This window comes from Terrapene carolina, unplaced genomic scaffold, assembly GCF_002925995.2.
Source record: "Terrapene carolina triunguis isolate 2854851 unplaced genomic scaffold, T_m_triunguis-2.0 Scaffold179, whole genome shotgun sequence".
Classification (NCBI taxonomy): Eukaryota; Metazoa; Chordata; order Testudines; family Emydidae; genus Terrapene; species Terrapene triunguis.
The window spans coordinates 6,972,964-6,997,634 of NW_020664530.1; the positions used below are offsets into that span (position 1 = coordinate 6,972,964).

A 24,671-nucleotide genomic window follows, 5' to 3' on the forward strand; every position below is an offset into this window, starting at 1 on the left:
CAGAGGGTGGAGATGGATGGCAGGAGAGAGATCACTTGATCATTGCCTGTTAGGTTCACTCCCTCTGGGGCACCTGGCATTGGCTACTGTCGGTAGACAGGATACTGGGCTAGATGGACCTTTGGTCTGACCCGGTACGGCCGTTCTTATGTTCTAACCACATCAGTCACACCATCAAGGGCTCATTCACCTGTACGTCTACTAATGTTATATATGCCATCATGTGCCAGCAATGCCCCTCTGCCATGTACATTGGCCAAACCGGACAGTCCCTACATAAAAGAATAAATGGACACCAGGAATGGTAACATACAAAAGCCATTAGGTGAACACTTCAATCTCCCTGGACATTCTATAACAGATTTAAAAGTAACTATTCTTGAACAAAAAAACTTCAGAAACAGATTTCAAAGAGAAACAGCAGAACTAAAATTCATTTGCAAATTTAACACCAGTAATTTGGGCTTGAATAGGGACTGGGAGTGGCTGGCTTATTACAAAAGCCGCTTTGCCTCTCCTGGAATTGACACCTCCTCATCTATTATTGGGAGTGGACTACATCCACCCTGATCAAATTGGCCCTGTCAGCACTGGTTCTCCACTTGTGAGGTAACTCCCTTCTCTTCATGTGTCATTATATAATGCCTGCATCTGTAACTTTCATTCCATGCATCTGAAGAAGTGAGGTTTTTTTACCCACGAAAGCTTATGCCCAAATAAATCTGTTAGTCTTTAAGGTGCCACCGGACCATTGTTGTTTTTCTGTGGGGGAGAGGGTGATGGTCGGGAGTAATATAAGCTTGAATGGCTGCCTTTGCTGTAATCCAACAATAATTCATTCATCTTCTGACTTTGGGAATTAAGTTCTCTGGTGCATTGACAAGGTGGTTGTCGGTCTTGTTTTATAAAAATTAATTTGAATTTTTTGCTGTTGCATACCCAGACAGTTAATCAGACCATTGCCACCTCACTTTAAATCACATGCCTCAGTTCAGGCTGCATTCTCCCACCCTTTCTCTCACTGAATAGTGCCTCTCTTTGTGATGGGTTCCAGTGAAATTCCTGCAGAATAAGTTACTACCACTTCATGTGAGTAATGGTGGCAGTGTTTTATAGTACATGTGTATATTCCTATTTTCCCAGAATGAAAGAACAGAAGGAAAAAACTTGATTTGTTGAGCATAATTGTATGGATACTCTCAATCCATTACTTTGTGGCACAGAGCAGTTTCCCATTCACACATCCATCTTCACTGAAATAGGAGGCTATTCTTACATTTTATTCACATAATCATTTTGATATAAAATCTGTTTTGCTGCAGATGAGGGCCCTGGAGGTTTTTGGTCTGTTGTAATACATAAAGGCTGCCTGACTTTGCAGCATTAGTTCTCCAGTGCTGTTGCCTAGCAGAGCTAAAAGCACTGAGGTCTTTTACAGTTCTGCTATTGCCATTCTCCATTTCAATGGAAGTTGAATGTAAAAGGGAAATTGATGGTGCTGGAGAATGAATTTCAATCATGCTAAGAAAGAAGAGACAGAAAGGAGCTGGCTAAGAAAGTGCTGGTAAATGTCACTGCAAGGGAGAAGCTAACGGGCTGACTGCTCTAAGCCCATAACTGCATGTTATCAACATATGGATCTACCAGTCTTAAAAGGGCACCAATCTTTACACTCTGAATGCAAGAGGTATGTTACATTTATACATACTGTTACTTTGGCACCCTCACATGAGCATAAGGACATAAGAATTTCCATAGTGGGTCAAACCAAGGGTCCATCTAGCCCAATACCCTGTCTCCAACAGAGGCCAATCCCAGAGCTTCAGGGGGAGTGTACAAAAGAGGGCAGCTGGAGTGATCCATTCCTATCTTCCCATCCTGGCTGCTGGCAGTCAGAGGTTTAGGGTTACTCCGAGCATGGGGTTGCACCCTGACCACCTTGGCTAATAGCCATAGAAGGATCTATCTTCCATGAACTTATCTAGTACTTTTTTGAACCCAGTTAAACATCACAACATCCCATGACAAGGAGTTCCACATTGTGTGAAAAAAGTACTTTCTCTTGTTTCTATTAAACGTGCTGCCTGTTAATTTCGTTGGGTGACCCTTGATGTCTGTATTTTGGGAAAGGGTAAATAACACTTCTCTGATCACTTTTTCCACACTATTCATGATTTTATAGACCTCTATCACAGCCCACCTTAGTTGTCTCTTTTCTAAGCTGAACAGCCCTAATCTTTTTAGTGTCTCCTCATATGGAATCCATTAGATATCATTGATCATCTTTGTTGCCCTTCTCTGAAATCTTTTCCAGTTTCACTATATCCTTTTGGAGATTTGGGAGACCAGAACTGAACACAGTATTCAAGGTGTGGGTGCACCATGGATTTATATAATGGCATTATGATATTTTCTGTCTTATTTTCTGTCCCCTTCCTAATAGTTCATAACACCCTGTTAGCCTTTTTGACCACTGCTGCTCTACACTGAGCTGAAGTTTTCAGAGAGCTATCTATGGTGATCTCTTTCGGCTAATTTAGAACCCATCATTGTATATATGTAGTTAGGATTATTTTTTCCAAGTTGCACTCTTCAATGTTGAATTTTATTTGTCATATTCATGGGGAAAATCTTGAAGGCCTTATTCAGGTTTTACTTGGGATTTCCAGTGTTTTGTTCTTGATTCTTACTCAGGTAAAAACTCCCATGAAAATTTAAATCAAGCAGCATTTCATATGAAGCCATGTAGTGAGTAATTATGGAACAACCCACCAGGACAACTTTGTTCATAACCCCTGTCAGTGAGTGGCTTATGTCCTGCAGCATAAAAGTTTATTTCCCTAATAATAATAATAATAACTAATCGTAACAATTAATAAACACAAATGCCACACGTACGCACACACAACTGACACCACAATTTCTTTTCTCTAATCCTTGTTTGAATCCTACTAAACTCTCTGTCTCTGGCATCTTGACGAAATGTAGTATAGCATATTTTGTAAATATAGTAATTTTTTTTTACTATGAGACTGCACTGCAAAACTCTGTCTAAGGTTACATCTTTACTGAGAAATAGGAGAGAGAGTCTCTCTCTCCTACGCAAATTAGGAAGTGCACAGATCGATTCTGGGGGAGCAAGACTAAGGGAGAAAGGGGAGGCTGTTTTATTTCATTTAGTTAAATTTAAAACTCCACATCGGAGAACCCTCATCCAGAGCTCTGAGCATCCTGGCAATAAACTGAAAAATACAATAAAGAAAAGTTCTAGGGTCAATCAAAGTGCCAGCAACACATCTCCTTCCCCAAGTCCTAACTACATCTTTTATTAACCAGCAGTCAGCTGAATTTGAATTAAAGCATCCATCCCACACCACTTTTCCCTAAATGTAAATCCCAATCCCCAGTTTCCTCAGCCCTCCTCTACTGCTCACTCAAAAAGGTAGGCCTTGAAGCAAGCCTATAAGGTCAACGAGCCTAAGCTATTAGAGAGGAGTGAGTGAGAGAGTATTCCAAAGAAATGTATGTCTGCCGTGTATTTATATACTTACTGAGTTACTTAGATTGTTAGCTCTTTGGGACACGGTCTGTCTTTGTGTACAGTGCCTAGCACCACCGGGGTCTTCGTCCATGACTGGGGCTTCTAGATACCACCACAATACACATACACAATAATAAATGAGTGTAGACAGTGGAATTGTGCTAAAGATTTCTTTAGGCAACTCCTTTTTTGATCATGAAATGATACCTAAGGATCACTACAGGTGGTGAGCAGAACAAAATAAATTCTGCTATACCTTTGGGGTTTTTTTGCGAGATAGATGTAGTTTTCCTTTCCTTCCCCCGAACCCCATTTCTAAACTGTGTGTGCCGTGATTCTGGTGTGCTAGCATCTTTCTCTCTTTTCCAGAGTATCATATTAATAGTGGGATTTGAAAGCACCTCTCTCAAGTTGTAGGTTTCCCCTTTCAGACTACATTATTTTTATCCATTCTAACTCCATTAAGTGTGCATAGGCTTCCTGTGGAGAACCAAATCACAGAGTTTCAAAAAAATGTTAAAAGCCTTTCCTGATGACTGACCTCATGATTCTCCACTAAAGCAGACAGAGTTCAATAACTTGACTCATGATTTTACTGCCATGAAATGCAGATGGACATGTTGATAATATACAAGCAAGTAATTAAAAGTACCGAAACTGAATAAAACAAAAAAGCTAATCACGGGGATTAATATTATTATTTGCATTGCAGTAACACCTAGGAGCAACAGTCTTGACCCAGGACCCTATCATATTAGGTGCTACACAATTACAGAACAAAAAAAGACAGACCCTGCCCCAGAGAGCTTACAAACATTACTACAAAAATTGTGATACCCTCCTCCCCAATCACCTAATAGAATATGCTCAGGAAGAAGCAAAACTTATGTAAATAACTGATTAATGGAAAATGAAAACTACAATATGGAAAATCTAAACCGTCACAGATTTAACTTGGGTATAATAGTCACCCAACTTTTTGCATGGTGCCTGCATTTACAGTATATATACTGTTGTGAGGTTTCTATAAAAATTTTAAATAAAACATTGTAAAATAATCTCTATATGAAGCATCAGTTTTCTCTGAATAAATTGCATTGCAGCAATTGTTTGTTAATAAATATTTTAATTATTATAGTTGTATTGCAGTATGGGCCCCAGTGAGGGATCAGCGGACTGAGCAACGCACACATTCACATATATATAAATATAAAAATACAGTCTCTGTAACAAAGAGCTTATGCACTAGTCAATGGGGCAACTTAAATGCTTAACATTAAACACATGCTTAAGTGTGTTGCTGGATTGGGGATAAGGCTCTAAGGGCCTTGTAGGATTGAGTGCTAAGAGTTCTTTGAGATGTATATAAGAGCTAGATATTTATTATTTTTTTATTATTATTATTATTATTTATTAAAGGGACTGATCCAGCTCCCATTTAAGTCAATGGGTGCTGGACTGGGCCACAGCTATGTTGAAAATATACCTGAAGTCGTAGACAGATGTCTCCCTTCCCAGGTCCGCGCACAGTTTATTTGCTCTCATTTATGCATGCAGTTGTTTTCATGTGAGTGTTGATGTGGGGTTGCTTGTGGGTTAATATAGAGCTGTACCCCAAAATATGTTTTATGTATACATTTTCTGAGGCGGTGTTTTGGAGTGTCAGGGGGAGCAGACAGTTCCAGCACACTGCCCAACAGTCACAAGACATTAAAGCTGAATGAATCAATGGTCAAACAATGGAGCAAGCATCATCTTAGTTGGTCTGGCTGGCTGGGAGAAACTAGTCTGAGGCAAAAGGCCTTCCTAGGGCCTGTAGCAAGGGCCTTTCAGCAACATGGTAATTAGGGTCAGGCTCACACAGGGAGGGTGCAACTTTGCGAAACAGGAGTTTCTGGGGGAGGGGGAAGGAGAAGGGAGGGGGGTAGAGGGAGACTGACACTCTGGAAGGCAAACTAAGACAAGTCTGAGTCCTAAGAGCTCCCAGACTTGTTAGCAGAATGTAGGTCGGGTCTATTCTGTTCCTGGAACTCAAGAGGGAAGCCCATCTAACTTAGCTTGTACTGAAAATTAGATGAGTCTAGATAGATATGAAGGCTGCTTTTTGCTGTAAAATTATTTTCTCTTGTGCGTTGTTCCAGTTGTTCAATAAACCTACATGTATTTTGACTGCTGTTCATCACCGCATGGGGATACCCACAAGTGTTCAGTCACCTACACAGTAATAAGTGGTGGGCATAGATGGGGTGTGTTACCCAGGTCCCAGTCAGTGAGTGAGAGAACTATATTTCAAACAGGTCTAGCCCTGAGGGAATACACTCAGAGAGACCAGAAGGGACAGAGGTGCAAGCAGCTCCACAACCATTACAGTTTTACGGAAGGAAAATGAAGTTGTATTTGTAATTATCCATTTGGTTCACATAACTCAGGCACTTTTTAAAATGTAGACCTGAGACTAATGAGCATCCATTTCTTGCATAGCCTCTTCCACAATAATAAAATGACTCAGATGTCTGTTGAAATCATAGAAAGTACCTGATCAGGAACTAATCAATCTGCCTAAACCTGGTACACAGTAATGCCAGCCAGGAGTTACTTTCACTGAAGACCAGCTGATACAACCAAACTAGTTATCCCAAACAAGTGTTGCTTCTGTTATAAAGGTATTGGCCACCATGCCCAGCCCCTTCTCCTCCCCCAACTACAGCTTTCCCCCAAATCATTACAATGTTTTAAACCTATTTTCTTTTTAAAAGACACTCATTCTCCAGCCTCCATAGGGACAGAAAAAGATGGAAAAAGAAGAGGGACAAGGACTGGAAGAGGGAAAAAATGATCTCATGAAATATCCCCAAGTGTATTTAAACCAAAATCCTATTCCAGTTATATTCCATTTAAATTCTGCTGGAGTCTCATAAGCACCTCAAATGACAACAAGTCAGAGTCTCAACTATGCTTCACTACCAGTAACCTTAGCTATTAAACATACAGAGCACCAGCTACACTAATACTCAGCCAGTGCTGACAAGTGAAACGGCAGTGTTAAATGTGTAACGACCATTCCTCTTCGAGTGCTGATCCCTGTCCCAGCAGCATCTGTTGGTCTATACATGCACCCTTGCTCACCCCCTGACTCCAACCAAGGAGATAAAGGGAAGGACAGACCGACCTCCTCTCTAGTTCCTTCTCACCGCTGCATTGTCTGGGTTAGAAACTGGCTTTATTCCCTTATCTGTGACTAGAGAGAGAGAGAGAGTTTTAGAAGTTTTTTAAAATTTAAAGTTGTATCTAATAGTTTGTATCTTTTAGCTGGTTAGTTAGTTAGCCTCCCCAACCTGGGACGCCCCTCCTCCCCCAATACCTCATTTTGGGTACTGGGCTACTCCTAGGACTCCAGGCTTCATAATTTGTTCTTCCTGTCCATGCTCCTTCTCAGTCAGCGACAACCACCAATACTGCTTCAGGGAAGCCCACGTCATGGCAAGGCACAATATCTGCCGTGGGAAGGGTGAGAACTTCACATTAGGAAGTACCATGAGGCCGCAATTGGACCTAGACTGGGAGACCTCCTGTACATTGGCCTGACTTTTGATAAATGCAAAGTAAAGCACATTGGAAAACATAATCCCAGCTATACATATAAAATGATGGGGTCTAAATTAGCTGTTACCATTCAAGAAAGAGATCTTGGAGTCATTGTGGATAGTTCTCTCAAAACATCCACTCAATGTGCAGCGGCAGTCAAAAAAGCCAGCAGAAGGTTGGGCATCATTAAGAAAGGGATAGATAGTAAGACAGAAAATATCATATTGCCTCTATATTAATCCATGATACTCCCACATCTTGAATACTATGTGCAGATGTGGTCGCCCCATCTCAAAAAAGATATATTGGAATTGGAAAAGGTTCAGAAAAGGGCAACAAAAATTATTAGGGGTACGGAACAGCTTCCATATGAGGAGAGATTAATAAGACTGGGACTTTTCAGCTTGGAAAAGAGACGACTAAGGGGGGATATGATAGAGGTCTATAAAATCATGACTGGTGTGGAGAAAGTAAATAATGAAGTGTTATTTATTCCTTCTCATAACACATGAACTAGGGGTCACCAAATGAAATTAATAGGCAGCAGGTTTAAAACAAACAAAAGGAAGTATTTCTTCACACAATGTACAGTCAACCTTTGCCTGAGGATGTTGTGAAGGCCATGACTATAACAGGGTTCAAAAAAGAACTAGATAAGTTCATGGAGGATAGGTCCATCAATTGCTATTAGCCAGGATGGGCATGGTTTGTGTCCCTAGTCTCTGTTCGCCAGAAGCTGGGAATGGGCAACAGGGGATGGATCACTTGATGATTACCTGTTCTATTCATTCCCTCTAGGGTACCTGGCATTGGCCACTGTTGGAAGTCAGGATACTGGGCTAGATGGACCTTTGGTCTGACCCAGTATGGCCGTTCTTATGTTATGTTCTTATGACTTAACAAAGAGTGAACCTTCTACCACAAGGTCTGACTCAGGCGTGAGGGAGTCTATCCCCACAGATCCCTTGGCAGCATCTTGTTGGGAAAGCAGGGAATGGTAGTGGAGGGAACGCATAGTTCAAGTGGTCTATCCATGGAAGAAGTAGAGTGTTGTCCTGTGAGTGATGATACAGGGCTCGTCCGGAGCAGTGCATACTGCACTTTCTGTTTGTTAGGGAGGACTGGAGGAAATACCCCATAGAGCGAAAATATTATCCAACCATATCAAATAAATGAATCCTAGCTGTAATCTTCAGTTTCAATTACTGTATTTTTTTTTATCTTAAAACAAAAAGAAAAAGATAAACATAGCTAGATGGATGCAATTATGTGCATAAGTTTGAAAGCAGCCAAGTTATACATGCAGTAATGTATGCATGCACATGAGCAAGGCCGGGCAGGCATATGACTGGCTATTTGCATATACACCATGGCCCTGATGTCCCATGACATAAGAATGTCAGTAATCCAATTTAACGTTAAGCATGTACTTAGTTGCTTTGTTGGATTGGGGCCATGTACATGAACACATACATATATTTTGGTAGTATCTTATGGGGTAGGAGCTTGAAAATGTCCTCACAATGTCCTCAAAATGTCATCTAACTTTTGAAATCTAGCAAACTATCTATAAAAAAAAAAGTGTAACAAGGCAGAATTGGAATGATTTCTCTTTTTGCATACAGAGATCACTGTAACATGCTTTGACATTAGAAACGTTAGCTTCTGTTCTTGCTTTGGTTACACAAGTAAATGACAGTTTGGAAGGAGCACTGAAAGCATAATTTTGTCACTCACATCTCCACAGGGAATTACTGGAACGCTGCGTCTTTCATTACTCCATCGTCCTACCTTCACTTCTCCACGTTCCAAGGGGAAACCAGCGCAGACATCTCTTTCTACTTCAAAACATCAGCTCCTGATGGAGTGTTTCTCGAGAATTTGGGGAATACAGACTTCATCAAACTTGAGCTGAAATGTGAGTATATTCTCTCCACCACTTTTATTGAGAACCAAAACCAAGAAGTGATGAGATTTAAGAAACCTCCATCATTCAACACATAACTCAGTAAAAGCTGTTTGTGATGTAGGATGAAGTCAAAGTCTACCTTTTCACTATATTTGTAAATTACCTTAGCAGGGAAAAACCCTGGAAATACAATCATTTTGTTTATCATGGAGACATGGAGTCATAGCAGGAGGAACAAAAACACTGACCTATATGACCTAAATCTTAAGCCTTTTTAAATGACATGCCTAATTTAGTTATTTTAGTTGAAGAGTGTGTGTGTGTTGTATATCATAGTTGCTCTATATGAGAAAAAAGTATCACATGACTATTTTAATCAACGATTTCAAATAACCAAAGATATCAAGGCATACATGCAATGTTTAAATGCTGAAAAATCCTGGAGTAACCAAATCTTTATGCCCATGTGGGTTATGACTAATCATTGATAAAATCTCTGATCTGAAAAAGAGGCCACGACAGTTTGACATGCTGCAAGATAAAGTTAACATAGAGAGAGTGATTTTTTTTTATTTTATCTTAAGAAACATGGGGCAGATTTTCAAAAGTAGGGCTGGTGAGTCTAAGGAGGTTAGTAAGTGGGAACAAAGATGGCATTAAGCCTCCTTTGCTCTCCCTCAATGCAGTTGAGCACTAAGTAATTTGTCAGTGGTCAGAGGGTAAATCAATGGCAGAACCGGAATCCTGATTCCCAAGTCTGTCTGCTTCTGCCTAGATAACATTCCTTTCTACAGCCTAACTCTTCTAGCACATCACTGATTAGGGTAGTATCTTTTTAACAGTTATTAATTTCATAGCTTCTTCCTCCAAAGACATCTTAACATGGAACCCCACCATATCAATGAGTTTTGCCCACTACACTTCAAAGTGCCAGATGCTTATGCAAACAGGGCTTGCTTTTTCCATCCCTTTATCTTTTTGAGCTGGATGGGGAAACTTGTGCAACCTTCACTGTATTTATTTTTTATGTTTTTTCACTGTATTTTTGGATTTCCTACCAGAAAGCCACTGTGTTGAAAAATCAACCCCTTCTGCGAAAATGCTGCATTAGCCACATGTCAAATGATGTGTAGGAAACTGAAGGAGCTCTTCATCCCCGGGACCTCTAGAAAATTATGAAAAGTAACTGAAAAAAATCTGAGCTCCTCAGGGAAATTTCTGACACAAAGGCTTTCCAGCAACATTAACCAATTCTCCTCCAGCCCAATAAAATGCGATCGTAACAAACGGATCAAGAAATGTCTGAGGGAAGTGTACACACCATTCCTTTAAAGATAAGACTGCATCTCAGATATGCGTAATGCAGAAAAGACTTAACTGTCAAACAAGGAAACTTAGTTCCACTCCAACTGGCTTGGTTAGTGGTAAGATAGAGGCTGCTCTATGTGGCTCTACCAAGATGTCAATGGCAGTCATTGATCAGCTAGACCTAGGGACAAGCTGGCCTCACAACATTATACCAACCTAAGACACTGGGGTGATCTTCCCTGGGCTCAATATACCAACTTCAGGGCCATTTTATGCCAGCAGTGCAGCATAAAGCAGAAAAAGCACATTTCAGGATGCACAATTTGGCAAAACATTAGCATAGCTCTTCCTACCTCTGATTCAGTCTGTGATGGGCCAATGCAGCATATGACAAACAGTTTCTAGCCATACCACTAGCTAACTCACCACAGTTTACTTCCATTTCAATCTAATTTGTGTAGACTGCTGGAAATCCAGCTGCTTTATTGTGTGCTGATATTTTTACAAAATAAACACTTACAGTACTGAGTAGCACAGTCAAGTCCTGGTCTATGACTGAGGCCCATAGGAGTTATGGTAATATAAATAATAACATACCAGATATCCTTTACACACTGAATCTTTTCTCCTATATTTCCTTTTGTAGTTTGTAGTTTCCTGCTCTTTGAGATTTTTTTTAGGTTAAAGTCAACAAGTTTGAACGTAAAACCTCCTGTTTCACTTGGGAGTTAGCATCAAAGTTAATCACAAGGTTCCTGTCTGAGAGTGTTTGCTTCATTCCTCAAAGCACCTGTGGAGATGTGCACCCACCCATGTATTTTGTTTTCTGTCTTAATAAAGGAAAGAATAATTGGGCCCAGGGCAAATTAAGGGAAGACAAGCTCCTGTTGTCTATTCATGATGTTAAGATGAGTGAACTTGGTTTCCTGCATGTCTGGATTTGATTATGTGAACAGATGTGGTTGAAAGTGTCTCCTGATGAAGATAGGGTGTGAGAATCTTGGCTAGGGGCTTAGTCTAAGCACCAGGTTTAGAATATATCATTTTCCTAGAATCATGCATTCAAATAGTCTCAGTGCTGACTAAGCCCGTCATCCTTCTTAGGTAGATAAAATGAGTGCATCTACCACTACATTTGGCACTAATTGGAGCTTTTGCTATCAGTCTCATCTGATGGGCCAAGGACTTTATTTACATATAGACCAAATTAGCTCTTACATGACTGACAAAACACAGCTGAGATTCATTATGGGGAAAGTATCAAAGGGGTAGCCATGTTAGTCTGGATCTGAAAAAGCAGCAAAGAGTCCTGTGGCACCTTATAGGCTAACAGACGTATTGGAGCATGAGCTTTCGTGGGTGAATACCCACTTCTTCGGATGCATGCTATTATGGGGAAAGTTTGCTTTGTAGCTGTCTGTGCTGCAGGGTGTATACATTTTTTAAAAAATTAAAGAGGAAAAATATGTAGTTTAACGCAATATTTTTATTTACAAATTTGCTAGCTCTTTACTTTCTTCCCATTTTTACACTCTTAGATGGCTAAAGTAGCTACTGTTTCTTTAGTTTAGTTTTCCAATTGTTAACAGAATTTCAGATATCACACAGAGATTTTTCTATGAAGAAGTTTCACACTTAGAATGTTCATCTATGCTTAAAATGGCAATGCCAAGGCTTCATTAACATCTTTACTGTAAGAATAGCACTATTCAAATACTACATCGATAGAAAATACCCTGCACTCTATTTGCAACCAATATCACCTTCCAATAGATTAAACTTTGACATGTCAAAAAAGTTGAAATGTCCCAGCCAAGCTACACTCCTCCATCAGGATTTGCAGCCTGAAATCAATGGGACCATGCTCCTAAGTCACTTAGGTACTTCAGAAAATCCCATAATTTGGAACCTAACATTGGGCTTATGTGTAGAAATAGGCCATTGTCACTTTGTTAATTAAAGTCTAAATAACTTTTCATTAAAATGTTAGCTCCAAACACTGCAAACATTTACACACATATTTAACTTAATTGAGGTCAGTGGAACTACTCATGGGAGTAAAATCAGTTATCTGCTTAACTGTTTGTTGGATCAAGGATTTAATTTTGTTTGTTTGTTTGTTTTTGCTGTTAGTAATTTCTGTAAAATTCAAATAACATCTTATTAGTAGTGATTATTTTAAAAAATAGTTAATTATAAATTAACAACAGCACAAATGTTTAGATTCATTTTACAAAGCCTCAACCTCATTTAAATATTTTTTAATTGGGTTGTTTAAAACATGATGAAAATTTATTATTTAAATCATCTTGTCTTCCTTGACATGTTTCGAGGACAAACAGAATGAATGTTTATTCTCCAGAGCATTCACCTTTTACCAGTTTATCTGAACAGGGACCATTACATTAGCTGGGGGTCACTTTCTGCCGTCCAAAATTGCCCATAACCACACTCCATGCCTGGGCACTCATGATACCAGTGATCTGGGTGCCCACATGAAAAGCAGCCCTCCACTGCTGGCCGAGTTGATGCCAACCCTGAGCCTTTGTCCAGTCTGGGAACTCAGAAGCTGGGGTTTCCCAACAGGAGCCAGTCCAGGGTTTGGTGGCCTGCTGGGCCCCTTGGAGGCTGACACTTCCAAGACAATACTGTCCGATTGCTGATTCCCCTGGTTGGGTTTTCCCTTGAGTCAAGGACTGCCCTTTACCTCCAGGCAGTTGCTAGTGTGACATCACCAAAGCCGTTTCAGTGGCTAGATAATTTTTAGCCTGGTAGCACAAGCTCCATAAGTCAAACCTCTCATCCCGGGCTCAGAAACTCACTGAGTTTGTAGATGTACGGTGTAGATGTACCCCGTATGACCTTAGACAAGTCACTTCACCCCTCTGTGCTTCTGTTTCCCTACCCATATAATAGGGATCCCTCTGTGTACCTTCCTTTGGAAAGTGCTTTGATGAAAATTGCTATGTGAGCTAAACTTGTGTTAAAAATATATTATAAAAATATATAAACCTCTTTGAAAAGCCTCTTTTCTACAAAAGCACCTAGCATAATATACATAATTAATAAATAACAATTATAATAAATTACAATTCCTTTGGGGGTATTGTATAGCCTTTGCCAAGCAAGCTAACGCAAACATTTCATACTTTCATTTAAATTTAATATTTTCATTTCCTGAAGCAACATTACATTCCAACTAGACCGAGCCACTATATAGGACTTTTAAAAAAATGTATTTCTTTAAACAAAGGGCTTTTATGAAACAATAATAACAATAAACCCTCCCTATATTGATTCCCCACACATATGCTCTCCAATTATGAGTAAGGCCACTGTATTAAAATTCTGCTTCTTCTCTGCTTGAACTACTGTGTAATTATTGCCTTCTCAGAACATTTCTATTTGCTTAAAGTGCTTGTCTGCCAGTGGAGAGGTCATGGAGAATTAGAATGTACCCCCACGGAGTCAGATGGGTGAGGAGCCTGTCCGTCCCAGGTCATCATACACACTCCATTTGTGGGCTCTCAAAATGGCAGGCAGTCCCTGTGTTCTGGGGAGTGCTGGAACTCCTTTCTTGGCAGTTGCGAATTTCCCCAAGGAGACAGGAAGAAGACAGAGCCATGCTGCAGCCTGCTCATACACCCAGGAAAGCTCAGGGAGGGAGCATGACTCTGCACCACCCCTACTTAGGACTCTGCATTAAGGGTACAATCAAACCCATAATGCATACGGTAGGGTGCATTACTAGAAGTGGGACACAGGAAATATAATGGCTCTCTGAGCAATCAAAAAAGCTATATCTGGAAAGAAAAATGGTGCCATCTAATGGTAATTCGTTATTTCTTGGTGCAGCTTCCTAGCCCTTGCAGAGTGGCAGGCAGTGAGTGGCCAACGCTGATAGTAGTATTGTTAAAATAATGCAGCTGTAACTGCACACTTCAGGAAATGACTCCACACAGCAACTCCATTCCATTAGTTCCCTATACACTAAGAAACAACAAGAAAGGGGGCTTTTATCTGAGCTCAATACAAAGCAGGCAGCCTGGAAGCACTAACAGATATACCAGGAATGGGGAAAAAGAGGATATTGGTGCTTAAAGAAAGCTTAGAATCAAATGAAGTAAAAATCGTAAATGAATCAAACTGTACCATAGAATCTCTAATAATAAGAATATAGCAGTAGGGATATATTACCAACCACCTGACCAGGATGGTGACAGTGACTGTGAAATGCTCAGGGGGATTAGAGAGGTTATTAAAATAAAAAACTCAATAATAATAATGGGGGGGTTTCATTTATCCCCATATTGCCTGGGTACATGTCACCTCAGGACAGGATGCAGAGATAAAGTTTCTTGACACCTTAAATGACTGCTTCTTGGAGAAGCTGGTCCTGGAATCCACCAGAGGAGAGGTAATTCTTGATTTAGTCCTAAGTGGAGCACAGGATCTGGTCAAAGAGGTGAATATAGCTGGACCGCTTGGTAATAGTGACCATAATATAATTAAATTTAATATCCCTGTGGCAGGAAAAACACCACAGCGGCCCAACACTGTAGCATTTAATTTCAGAAAGGAGAACTACACAAAAATTAGGAGGTTAGCTAAATAGAAATTAAAGGGTACAGTGCCAAAAATGAAATCTCTGCAAGCTGCATGGAAACTTTTTAAAGACACCACAGTAGAGGCTCAACTTAAATGTATAACCCAAATTTAAAAAACATAATAAGAGAACCAAAAAAGAGCCACCGTGGCTAAACAACAAAGTAAAAGAAGCAGTGAGAGGCAAAAAGGCATCCTTTAAAAAGTGGAATCCTAATGAGGAAAATAGAAAGGAGCATAAACACTGGCAAATGAAGTGTAAAAATACAATTATGAAGGCCAAAAAAGAATTTGAGGAACAGTTAGCCAAAGACTCAAAAAGTAATAGCAAATTTTTTTCTAACTGCGCCTCTAGTGACACCCATTTTAAAAAAGGGCTCCAGAGGTGATCCTGGCAATTACAGGCCTGTAAGCCTGACTTCAGTACCGGGCAAACTGGTTGAAACTATAATAAAGAACAATATTGTCAGACATACAGATGAACATAATTTGTTGAGGAAGGGTCAACATGGTTTTAATAAAGTAAATCATGCCTCACCAATCTACTAGAATTCTCTGAGGGGGTCAACAAGCATGTGGACCAAGGGGATCCAGTGGATAAAGTGTACTTAGATTTTCAGAAAGCCTTTGACAAGGTCCCTCACCAAAGGCTCTTACGCAAAGTAAGCTGCCACGGGATAAGAGGGAAGGTGCTCTCATTGATTGGTAACTGGTTAAAAGATAGAAAACAAAGGATAGTTATAAATGGTCAGTTTTCAGACTGGAGAGAGGTAAATAGTAGTGTCCCCCAGGGGTCTGTTCTGGGACCAGTCCTATTCAACATATTCATAAATGATCTGAAAAAAGTGAGGTGAACAATGAGGTGGCAAAATTTGCAGATGATACAAAATTACTAAAGATAGTTAAGACCCAGGCAGACTGCGAAGAGCTACAAAAGGATCTCTCAGAACTGGGTGACTGGGCAACAAAATGGCAGATGAAATTTAATTTTGATAAATGCAAAGTAATGCACATTGGAAAGCATAATCCCAATTATACATATAAAATGATGGGTTCTAAATTAGCTGTTACCACTCAAGAAAGAGATCTTGAAGTCATTGTAGATAGTTCTCTGAATAGTAGAATGTAATGTAACTGTATGCTGCATCCTTCTTAAAGACACAGAATTCCTTAATGGGACATGGAGAGGGATAGTCAAAAGATGGCGAGAGATGGAAAATCTATTCTTATGATTTCTTTGCTGGAACTGACTCCTCCCCCCAGGTTGTTAAGTCTGTCCACAGCCTAGGGGTCCTTTTAACTCCTCAGTGTTAATGAAGACTCAAATATCTATATTGACATGAGTCCCTCACCTCAATCTGTGAGTGACTAGATTAAGCCCAATACTGTTAGATAGTAACAGAACCCAGTGATCCACCCACAGACTAAAAATACAGTTCACCAAAATGAAAACCAGCTCTTCAATTACCGCCATAAAACTGAGTCCCCAGTAAAACTGCCTTCCCCACAAACATCTGCATGACGAGGCATGAATTAAAAAGACTGTAGCTCAGCAGCCCCTGGTTAAGTCATACCAACAAGGAAGAATAGGTCAAAGCTGAGGGCCCTTAGCCCCCTCTCTTAACTCAGGAGGTCTCCAGCTGGAGGGCCTGTGCTGATCACATCTGCCATAGCATGAGACACGAAGAGAGGTGATCTCACACCTCTACATGTACCTGGTCATGTATGGCTTTTACATCAAAACCAACACCTTAGACTCCAGCCAGAAATCAAGAGGCAGCCAGTACAAACATCCTGCAGTGCAGATGTCTTGTTTTCACACTGTGATACACTGCTTACATGGGCAGCTGCATTCTGCACTAGCTTAAGTTTCTGGCTTGTCTTAAGGTGTAACCTTATGCAGGGCACATTGCAATAATCCATTCTTGAGCTGGGAAAAAGCCTGGATCATAATTGAAAAGTTTGCCTTTGAAAGAAACAGTCATAATTTCCTCGCCAAATGAAAATGGGGGAAAAGGGCATTCCTGAATCCTGCTGCTTGGATCCAATAGCATCCTCTTATTGCAAACTCTGGTAACAAATGGCATCAGTAAAAGGGACAGAGAGAATTCTCTCCATATCTTTCAGTCCCTTCCCCCAACCTATAACCATCACCTCAATTTTATCTCCATTGAACTTCAACTCATCTATGCTCCAGTCTCATCCAAACACTGAGCCAAGCATTTGGCAGACTGGCTGAATCAGGTGAGATAGAGATCTGGATCCCGGTTTTCTCAGTAAATGGCCAGCACTGCAGCCCAGACCCTCACAGATCCATCTCTCATTGAACTCATTCAAAAAGCTCCCATTGACTTCAATGGTAGTTGACCTAACTCCCCTTAGCACTTTCATATAGAAATGAAGTCCCAACCTTTGAATCCCGGAGCAGTAAGTGACCCATTTTCACTAAAAGACATCTGTCCCCAGCCCTTTCCACCTGTTGCAGGCACAGAGGCCCGAGGACAGCAACAGCGGGGTTCGTTGCCCGGTGTGCTTCGCGCCAATAAACATACCGGGGTGGAGAAACAATCAAAGTTTATTTGAGATCTCAAAGTGGTGCAAGGAGACAGGCAAGTCTCAAATCAAGCACACCAGCAAAAAACAGTTTCTCTCTTCTTATACTTTTTACAACTAAGCCCCCCCTCTCTCCCCCTCTACTACCCCCTCTACTCCCCCTCCCCTCTCTACCGAAGGCATGTTTATACATTTAAGCCGTTAAATCATTCTAGGGCTATAAATCTAGCTTGTTAGTAACATTCTTCTGAACAGTTATTTGGTTCTGTTTACCCTTAGTTTATTACCCCTTCTCCAGCTAAAAACATGCAAACCTCATCATTATTGCTTGGTACCTGGTATGAGCAAGGTCGTAATTGGTAACTGGCTATTTACACATTGCAATTTCTGTCCTTGGCTCTTGAGGTCGATTAGAGTTAAACATGGAAGGACAGAGTTTAAACATGGAAGAACTTTGGTTCATATATGTAGGCCTAATGACGTCAACACACCTTTATACTACATTCGTGGCCCTGCCTGTCCTTAGACTCTTCCCCAAACTTTTGCTGCCATCTGCTTCAAGCCACCACCACCACCTTTGCCCAGAGCTTCCCAGCACTATGCTCGAATGCTGTACATGGCTTCAGATGCACACTGCAATTTGTCATACATCTAAGAACAGAGCTAAAGACTAGGAGAACATATTTCAGGTACTCAAGGTAGAGACAAAGACCATTAGGATAGTAAGGTTCCTATCAAATATAGGGATAATGAAGGAATCAGCTGTCCATTTATTCAGGCACTTTGGTAAGTGAGATACACATGTTGTAGCCTGAGAAAAACAACTGGCAAGGGAAGGGATTGTAACATATTTAATTTATAATTCAGATTGATCCAAATATTCAGTTTTCATTCAGATAGATATGGGGGCTGGAGCTTATGCCAATTTGTCCACTTGGAATAATCAGCATTATAGTTGAATACCTTTCTAGAAATAACCAGCTAAAATGGCACAGAAGAGGGACAATATGTTAATTGCATCTTTTAAAGATTAAACTGAAATGATTTTAATAGTATCCAGACTTGTATTTCAAGCAATTAATGTGACAACCTACACATGTCCTCATAAAATACAGAGCAGCTCCTCGTTGCAGTGGGGCAACATATCTTAACATATCAAATACCCTGTCCATTCTCACATGTAATCTAATTGCAATTTTACATTAATCAGATGTAGGTACTACACACACCGCAAATTAAATAAGGTGCCCTGAGGGTTTAACTCAAACAGAGGACAGCATAATCATCAAAAAATATTAGAGAGAGACTGCAACTTTATAAGAAGATCCCTTATGCTTTTTGCACAGCTTTTTGATATAAAATATTCAGTGTTTTTTGTTCTTGTTTTTCTCTGTGATTGGTTTTGTTGTATTGTAAAACACTTTCAAAATTCATAACTAAAAAAGGTTAAAAATGCATGCTGATGATGCTATCAGAATAAATTAATAAAAAGAATAGCTCACAAGCCTTAGGCATTTGGTTGAAGAATTTCCAAAAGGGTTTAAATAAACCTTTTTTTACCATAGATGGGGTGTTAAGGGGTAAATCTCCTAAACAATTTAATTGTGTGTTTGTCATGTAAATAATATAGTATCACCTTTCCCAAACTCTGAGGCTAAAACTATATTAAAATTGTATCTATATTTACATTTTTACATTTCAAAGACAGATTAAAGACAGTTTTTTATAACACCTACTAGTTCAGGAAGAGAATTTTTTCTGTCTTTCTCCAGGCAACAAGAATTTCAGTGCGACAAGGAATCAATAGTATATTGCAGGGGTCGGCAACCTTTCAGAAGTGGTGTGCCGAGTCTTCATTTATTCACTCTAATTTAAGGTTTCGCGTGCCAGTAATACATTTTAACATTTTTAGAAGGTCTCTTTCTATACGTCTATAATATATAACTAAACTATTGTTATATGTAAAGTAAATAAGGTTTTAAAAATGTTTAAGAAGCTTCATTTAAAATTAAATTAAAATGCAGAGCCCCCCGGACTGGTGGCCAGGCCCCGGACAGTGTGAGTGCCACTGAAAATCAGCTCATGTGCCGCCTTCGGCATACGTGCCAGGTTGCCTACCCCTGGAATATTGTCAATGGACTCATTGGTATTTATAAAAATAAGTTTATAGTGACATCACTTAGAAATGCTAAACCTAGCAGAATTCATTTAATTTCTGATTGCAGAGGTGAATATTTTATCATCAGAATGTGTCCAGACTGGATGTAAATTTTCTAAAATGTCAGCCAGCTCTGAATGCTTAGGAAGGCACTGGGTCTGATATTCCACTGCCATTTACCTTACATAATTGTTACACCATGCAAAGTGTGTGTTAGATGCTACTAACTCAGAATAGTAGCATTTTATACCCAGTTTGCTCTGCCTTTGTGCGTATCTGGCACGTAAATACCTTGCAATGCCGGCAACAAAAGTGCCATGCAAATACCTGTTCTCACTTTCTAGTGACATTGTAAATAAGAAGCCAGCAGCATTATCTCCTGTAAATATAAACAAACTTGTTTGTCTTAGTGATTGGCAGAAGAAGAAGTAGAACTGAGTGGACTTGTAGGCTCTGAAGTTTTACATTGTTTTGATTTTGAGTGCAGTTATGTAACAAAAAAATTTGTAAGTTGCACTTTCACGACAAAGAGATTGCACTACAGTACTTGTATGAGGTGAACTGAAAAATACTATTTCTTTTGTTAATCATTTTTATAGTGCAAACATTTGTAATAAAAAATAATATACGCTTTGATTTCAATTACAACACAGAATACAATATATATGAAAATGTAGAAAAACATCCAAAATATTTAATACATTTCAATTGGTATTCTATTGTTTAACAGTGCGATTAAAACTGTGATTAATCGTGATTAATTTTTTTAATCGCAATTAATTTTTTTGAGTTAATCATGTGAGTTAACTGCGATTAATCAACAGCCCTACTATAAATGTAGCAGGAGCTAGGAGGAACAGACTGCAAAAGAATAACTGTAAGTAACAGGTGTGAGGACGAGCAGTCAAAAGCAGGAGAGATGAGCATACAGGAAATCTGTGTGACCAAAGGATTGCAGTGTCTTTTTCCCCCCTATATGACATATGTTTGAAAACCACTTTCTCTGAGCTGGCAGTCCTGTGAATACCAGCCATCCGTAAGCATCTCTTCCTCTAGTGGCAGTCTCATCATAGCAAATATCATCAAGCAGAGAACTCTAGCATGGAATTTTTCAGCAAGGACAAGCTAGAAGAATGGTGAAATGAGAGCTGAACCACAAAGTGTTCTGGTGAAGAGAGAGACTCATTGATTCATAGATTTTAAGGCCAGAAGGGACCATTAGATCATCTAGTCTAACCTGCTTTATAACACAAGCCATGGATTTTGGGGGTAGATGGGGAAGTAATATGACAGAGGTCTATAAAATCATGACTGGTGTGGAGAAAAATGATTAGGGAAGTGTTGTTTACCCCTTCACATAACACAAGAACTAGGGGTCACCTGATGAAATTAAGGGACAGCAGGTGTTAAACAAACAGAAGGAAGTATTTCTTCACACAATGTATAGTCACCCTGTGGAACTCATTGCCATGAGATGTTGTGAAGGCCAAAAGTATACCTGGGTTCAAAAAAGAATTATATAAGTTCATGGACGATAGGTCCATCAGTGGCAATTAGCCAAAATCATCATGGATGCAACCCCATGCTTAGAGTGTCCCTAATCTTCCAACTGCCAGAAGCTGGGGATGAACGACAGGGGATGGATCACTATAAATTGCCCTGTTCTGTTCTGTCCCTCCGAAACATCTGGCACTGGCCACAGAAGACAGGATACTGAGCTAGATGGACCATTGGTCTGACCCAGTATGGCTGTTCTTATAACTGTCTCCCCAATGAATTTGGCCCCAAACCATTGTGGGTATTTTGGGAGGGAGAGTCAATTCTAGCAGGTAATTTTTCATCAGGGACAAGCTACAAGAATGGTGGGAGGGAGACTTGCTTAAAAAAATCAGTTAATTGCTAGTCTTTTAGATGTCTAGGTCTATGGAACCTCTGGATAAACGTGTTCACCCATCTGTTAAAGTCCCAATACTAATAGTTTTTTAGTTAAAGATTCCTCTGACTGCTGTATACGCTAGGATGTGGAGTCAGAAATTTATTAAAACAGATAAATAATGTTGCTTACCTGTGAGAACCAATAGTAGAAGTTGCTTGTAGGAGTTACTAACATGCAGCCTGTGAGCAATTTTATCCACCCTTTAAGAAGTACATATTGATATACTTCATATTTTCTTAGGCTAGCAAACTGGCATACAGATTTACTCTCCAATATTTTATGTGATGCCTGTGTTAAATTTGTTTTCGGGATATGTCAGTGTAATCCATGGATGCTATACTTCTTTGGTGCTTCTTCCCCTTTCACATTCAGCAAATCAAAACAAAAATCTTTGATGAGAAGTACATTGTTTTGAGAGGTTTATTCTTTTCCCTCTCAAGTTACAAAGTGAAATATTAAAAATTTAAGACTAACTAGTATGAATTTTATTCCTGCATATTTATGCTTTAAAGTCACAGTTAATATTTTCCTCCAATTAATATGAATTTCCTTGTGTTTAAAATACCATTATCACAGAGAAGAAACCTTTCAGGCTGCTATGCAGACCTTGATCTTCAGCCATTATTAAAGCTGAGCTATGCAAGTCTGATCGTTCTGGTTGAAATGTCTTCATCTCTTCCTACCCCACCTCTCTCTCTCTCTCTTTCTCCCCTTCTATTTGTAATTATCTTTTTTTTTAAATGGCAGCTGCCTTCACCCAGAAGACTGAGAGCAAATGAGCCTCTTTTAGAGACTTTTAAAGTAGACTCAGTGACTGAATACTAGATGGGGTTTCACAAAGGCACCCACTGGCAATGTCAAAAATGCCGTCAGGTGGCTGAGAATGAAATGTATACTCTGCTTAGCAGTTCTCACTCTTATAGCCTTGCAGACAGCCCGCTTTCGGGAAGCAATTAAGGAGTTGGAGACAGGCAGTGTGCAGAGATATGAAGTGTTTTTTTCAAAGCAGCCACAGTGGAGACAAAGCCACCCACTCTTCAAGGCACGCTGCAATGCTTCCTGTATGCTAATAACTATACAGATTTGGTTCTAGTTTCTAATTTGCCCTACCCTTATAGCCCAAACCCCCAGAAGCTTGAATTCTTCACCACATCAGAGTAAAACATTTTTACTAATCTCTGTAGCCAAGTCCTGAGCAAACAAAGGCAAACTGGTTGAGCTGAGGGGCCATGAGAGGTGGTCACTTCAAAAGAGGAAATAGTCTTGCGGGTAGCTGAGAATGGTGGATGTTTCACGACCTAAACACCTGTATAATTCTCCTTCTAAACTTCTCTCTTTCCAGAAAAGAGAGGGGAAAACAAAAATCAGTAAGATTTTTGCATCAAATTTTGTTTAAAAAAGCATTCATGATTATGAAAAATGCTTATTCATATGGTATCTGTTTTGGGATGTGGTATAAACACAAAAATGGCTACAGTTTGATTCAGCCTTGAAAAAAGCACCATGGAAATGTACTAGCCTGGGCACAAAAAGTATTTGTTCTCCTTTTAGTAGGCTGATAGGTAATAATGATATTTTACTAGCCCATCAAAAGCAATTTCCCTGTATGGGTGAGTAAAGTTTTGCAAGACAGGCTGGAAGTGAATTATACACAACATGAGAGGCATAACTGTATAAGACCCCTTTACAGCCCTTTGGTGCATAAGAATTCTCTTTAAAAGGATGACACAGCTGCCAGAAGTTGCTTTCCATGGATTCTTTTATACCTAAAAAAAATGAAATAGACCGAAAACCCAGTTGACTTTACATCTAGGTTAAATCCTCCTTTGTGAATACTATCAGTAGCAATCCATTTTCTGATAATTCTTTGAACTGGTTTTCTGCCATTATATAATAATTTTACAGCCAAAAGGGAGCCTAGATGAATCATAGCAGGCAATTTGAGATCATGTTTCTCATCAAAAGTGATCTATTCCTCATTAATCACTTTGCCCTCCTTAGTAATAAGTGTCAATCGTGTGCTTTGCTGAGCAACACCAGATTGAAAAGTCCTACAAAGTATAATATAAATTTATAAAGTCTCTGTACATTTTTGGACCATCCAGTATAATTGAATCTGCCTAAGAATTTCATTATTACCATCTATAAATATATATTTGGTCTAGTTGAAAATTTGCCATCAAAACTTTTTTCCATGGAAAATTAGTCTTTCAGCTAAACAGTTTTTTGTGGAAACTGTCTTTTTTCTAAAAAAAAATAATTTTTACTTGGAAAACTGAAACCCAGAAACAGCTATTTTTCTTTGATGAAAAGTTTGAATTTCCTGCTGAAAATGTCAACACAAACACTATTTTTTCCTTTATGTACAAATTTTCTATCGAAAAAAGAACCATTTTTCAACTGGCTCTAATATTTATACAGTAATTTTGGTGGAACCCTGTTAATTTTCTGTAGAACCAGATTTAATTTCTGTTAAATTCCATAGGAATTTTCCATAATGGCCTCCTGAGAAGTGCTAAGCGCCATCAGCTTCTATTGAAGTCAGGGGTCTTGAATGCACTCAGGATTTTACAGGACGGGTCCCAAGGTGGTGTCCTGTGTAGTAGGTATAAACAATCATACTTGGAACCTCTGATGGATGTTCTCCCCTCTGGTATTTCAGCTGCTATTGAAGTGTCCTTTTCATTTGATGTTGGAAACGGCCCAGTGGAGATCATTGTCAGATCCCCCAACCCACTCAATGATGACCAATGGCATCGAGTCATCGCTGAGAGGAATGTCAAGCAGGCCAGTCTGCGGGTGGACCAGCTGCCACAGGAGATCCGGAAAGCACCAACGGAAGGCCACACACGATTGGAACTGTATAGCCAGTTATATGTTGGTAAGTATTAGAAGAAATAACAGGCCCCAATGGTCAGTTACTCCATTCCAGCCACGTCACATTGGTGTCAGTTATGGTAATATATTAGGCTTCTTCCAGAAGCACTTAGTGGTGGTAGGGTACAAAATGAAAAGCAATATAGGTTATAGAAGGAAGGTGACCCAATTCAGAGAAACAAGTACTGCTCTGGTACCC

At 39.7% G+C, this 24,671-nt stretch overlaps 1 protein-coding gene across 1 annotated transcript in view; it reads left to right on the top strand.

The window, feature by feature from the left end:
- LOC112113482 (contactin-associated protein-like 2) overlaps nucleotides 1–24,671 on the top strand; it is a 1,103,244-nt gene that overhangs the window by 955,378 nt on the left and 123,195 nt on the right. Inside the window, exons 16-17 of the mRNA XM_029912066.1 lie at nucleotides 8,874–9,044; nucleotides 24,258–24,476. Of these exons, the coding sequence (XP_029767926.1) occupies nucleotides 8,874–9,044; nucleotides 24,258–24,476 (390 nt within the window). The remainder of the gene's footprint in view (nucleotides 1–8,873; nucleotides 9,045–24,257; nucleotides 24,477–24,671) is intronic.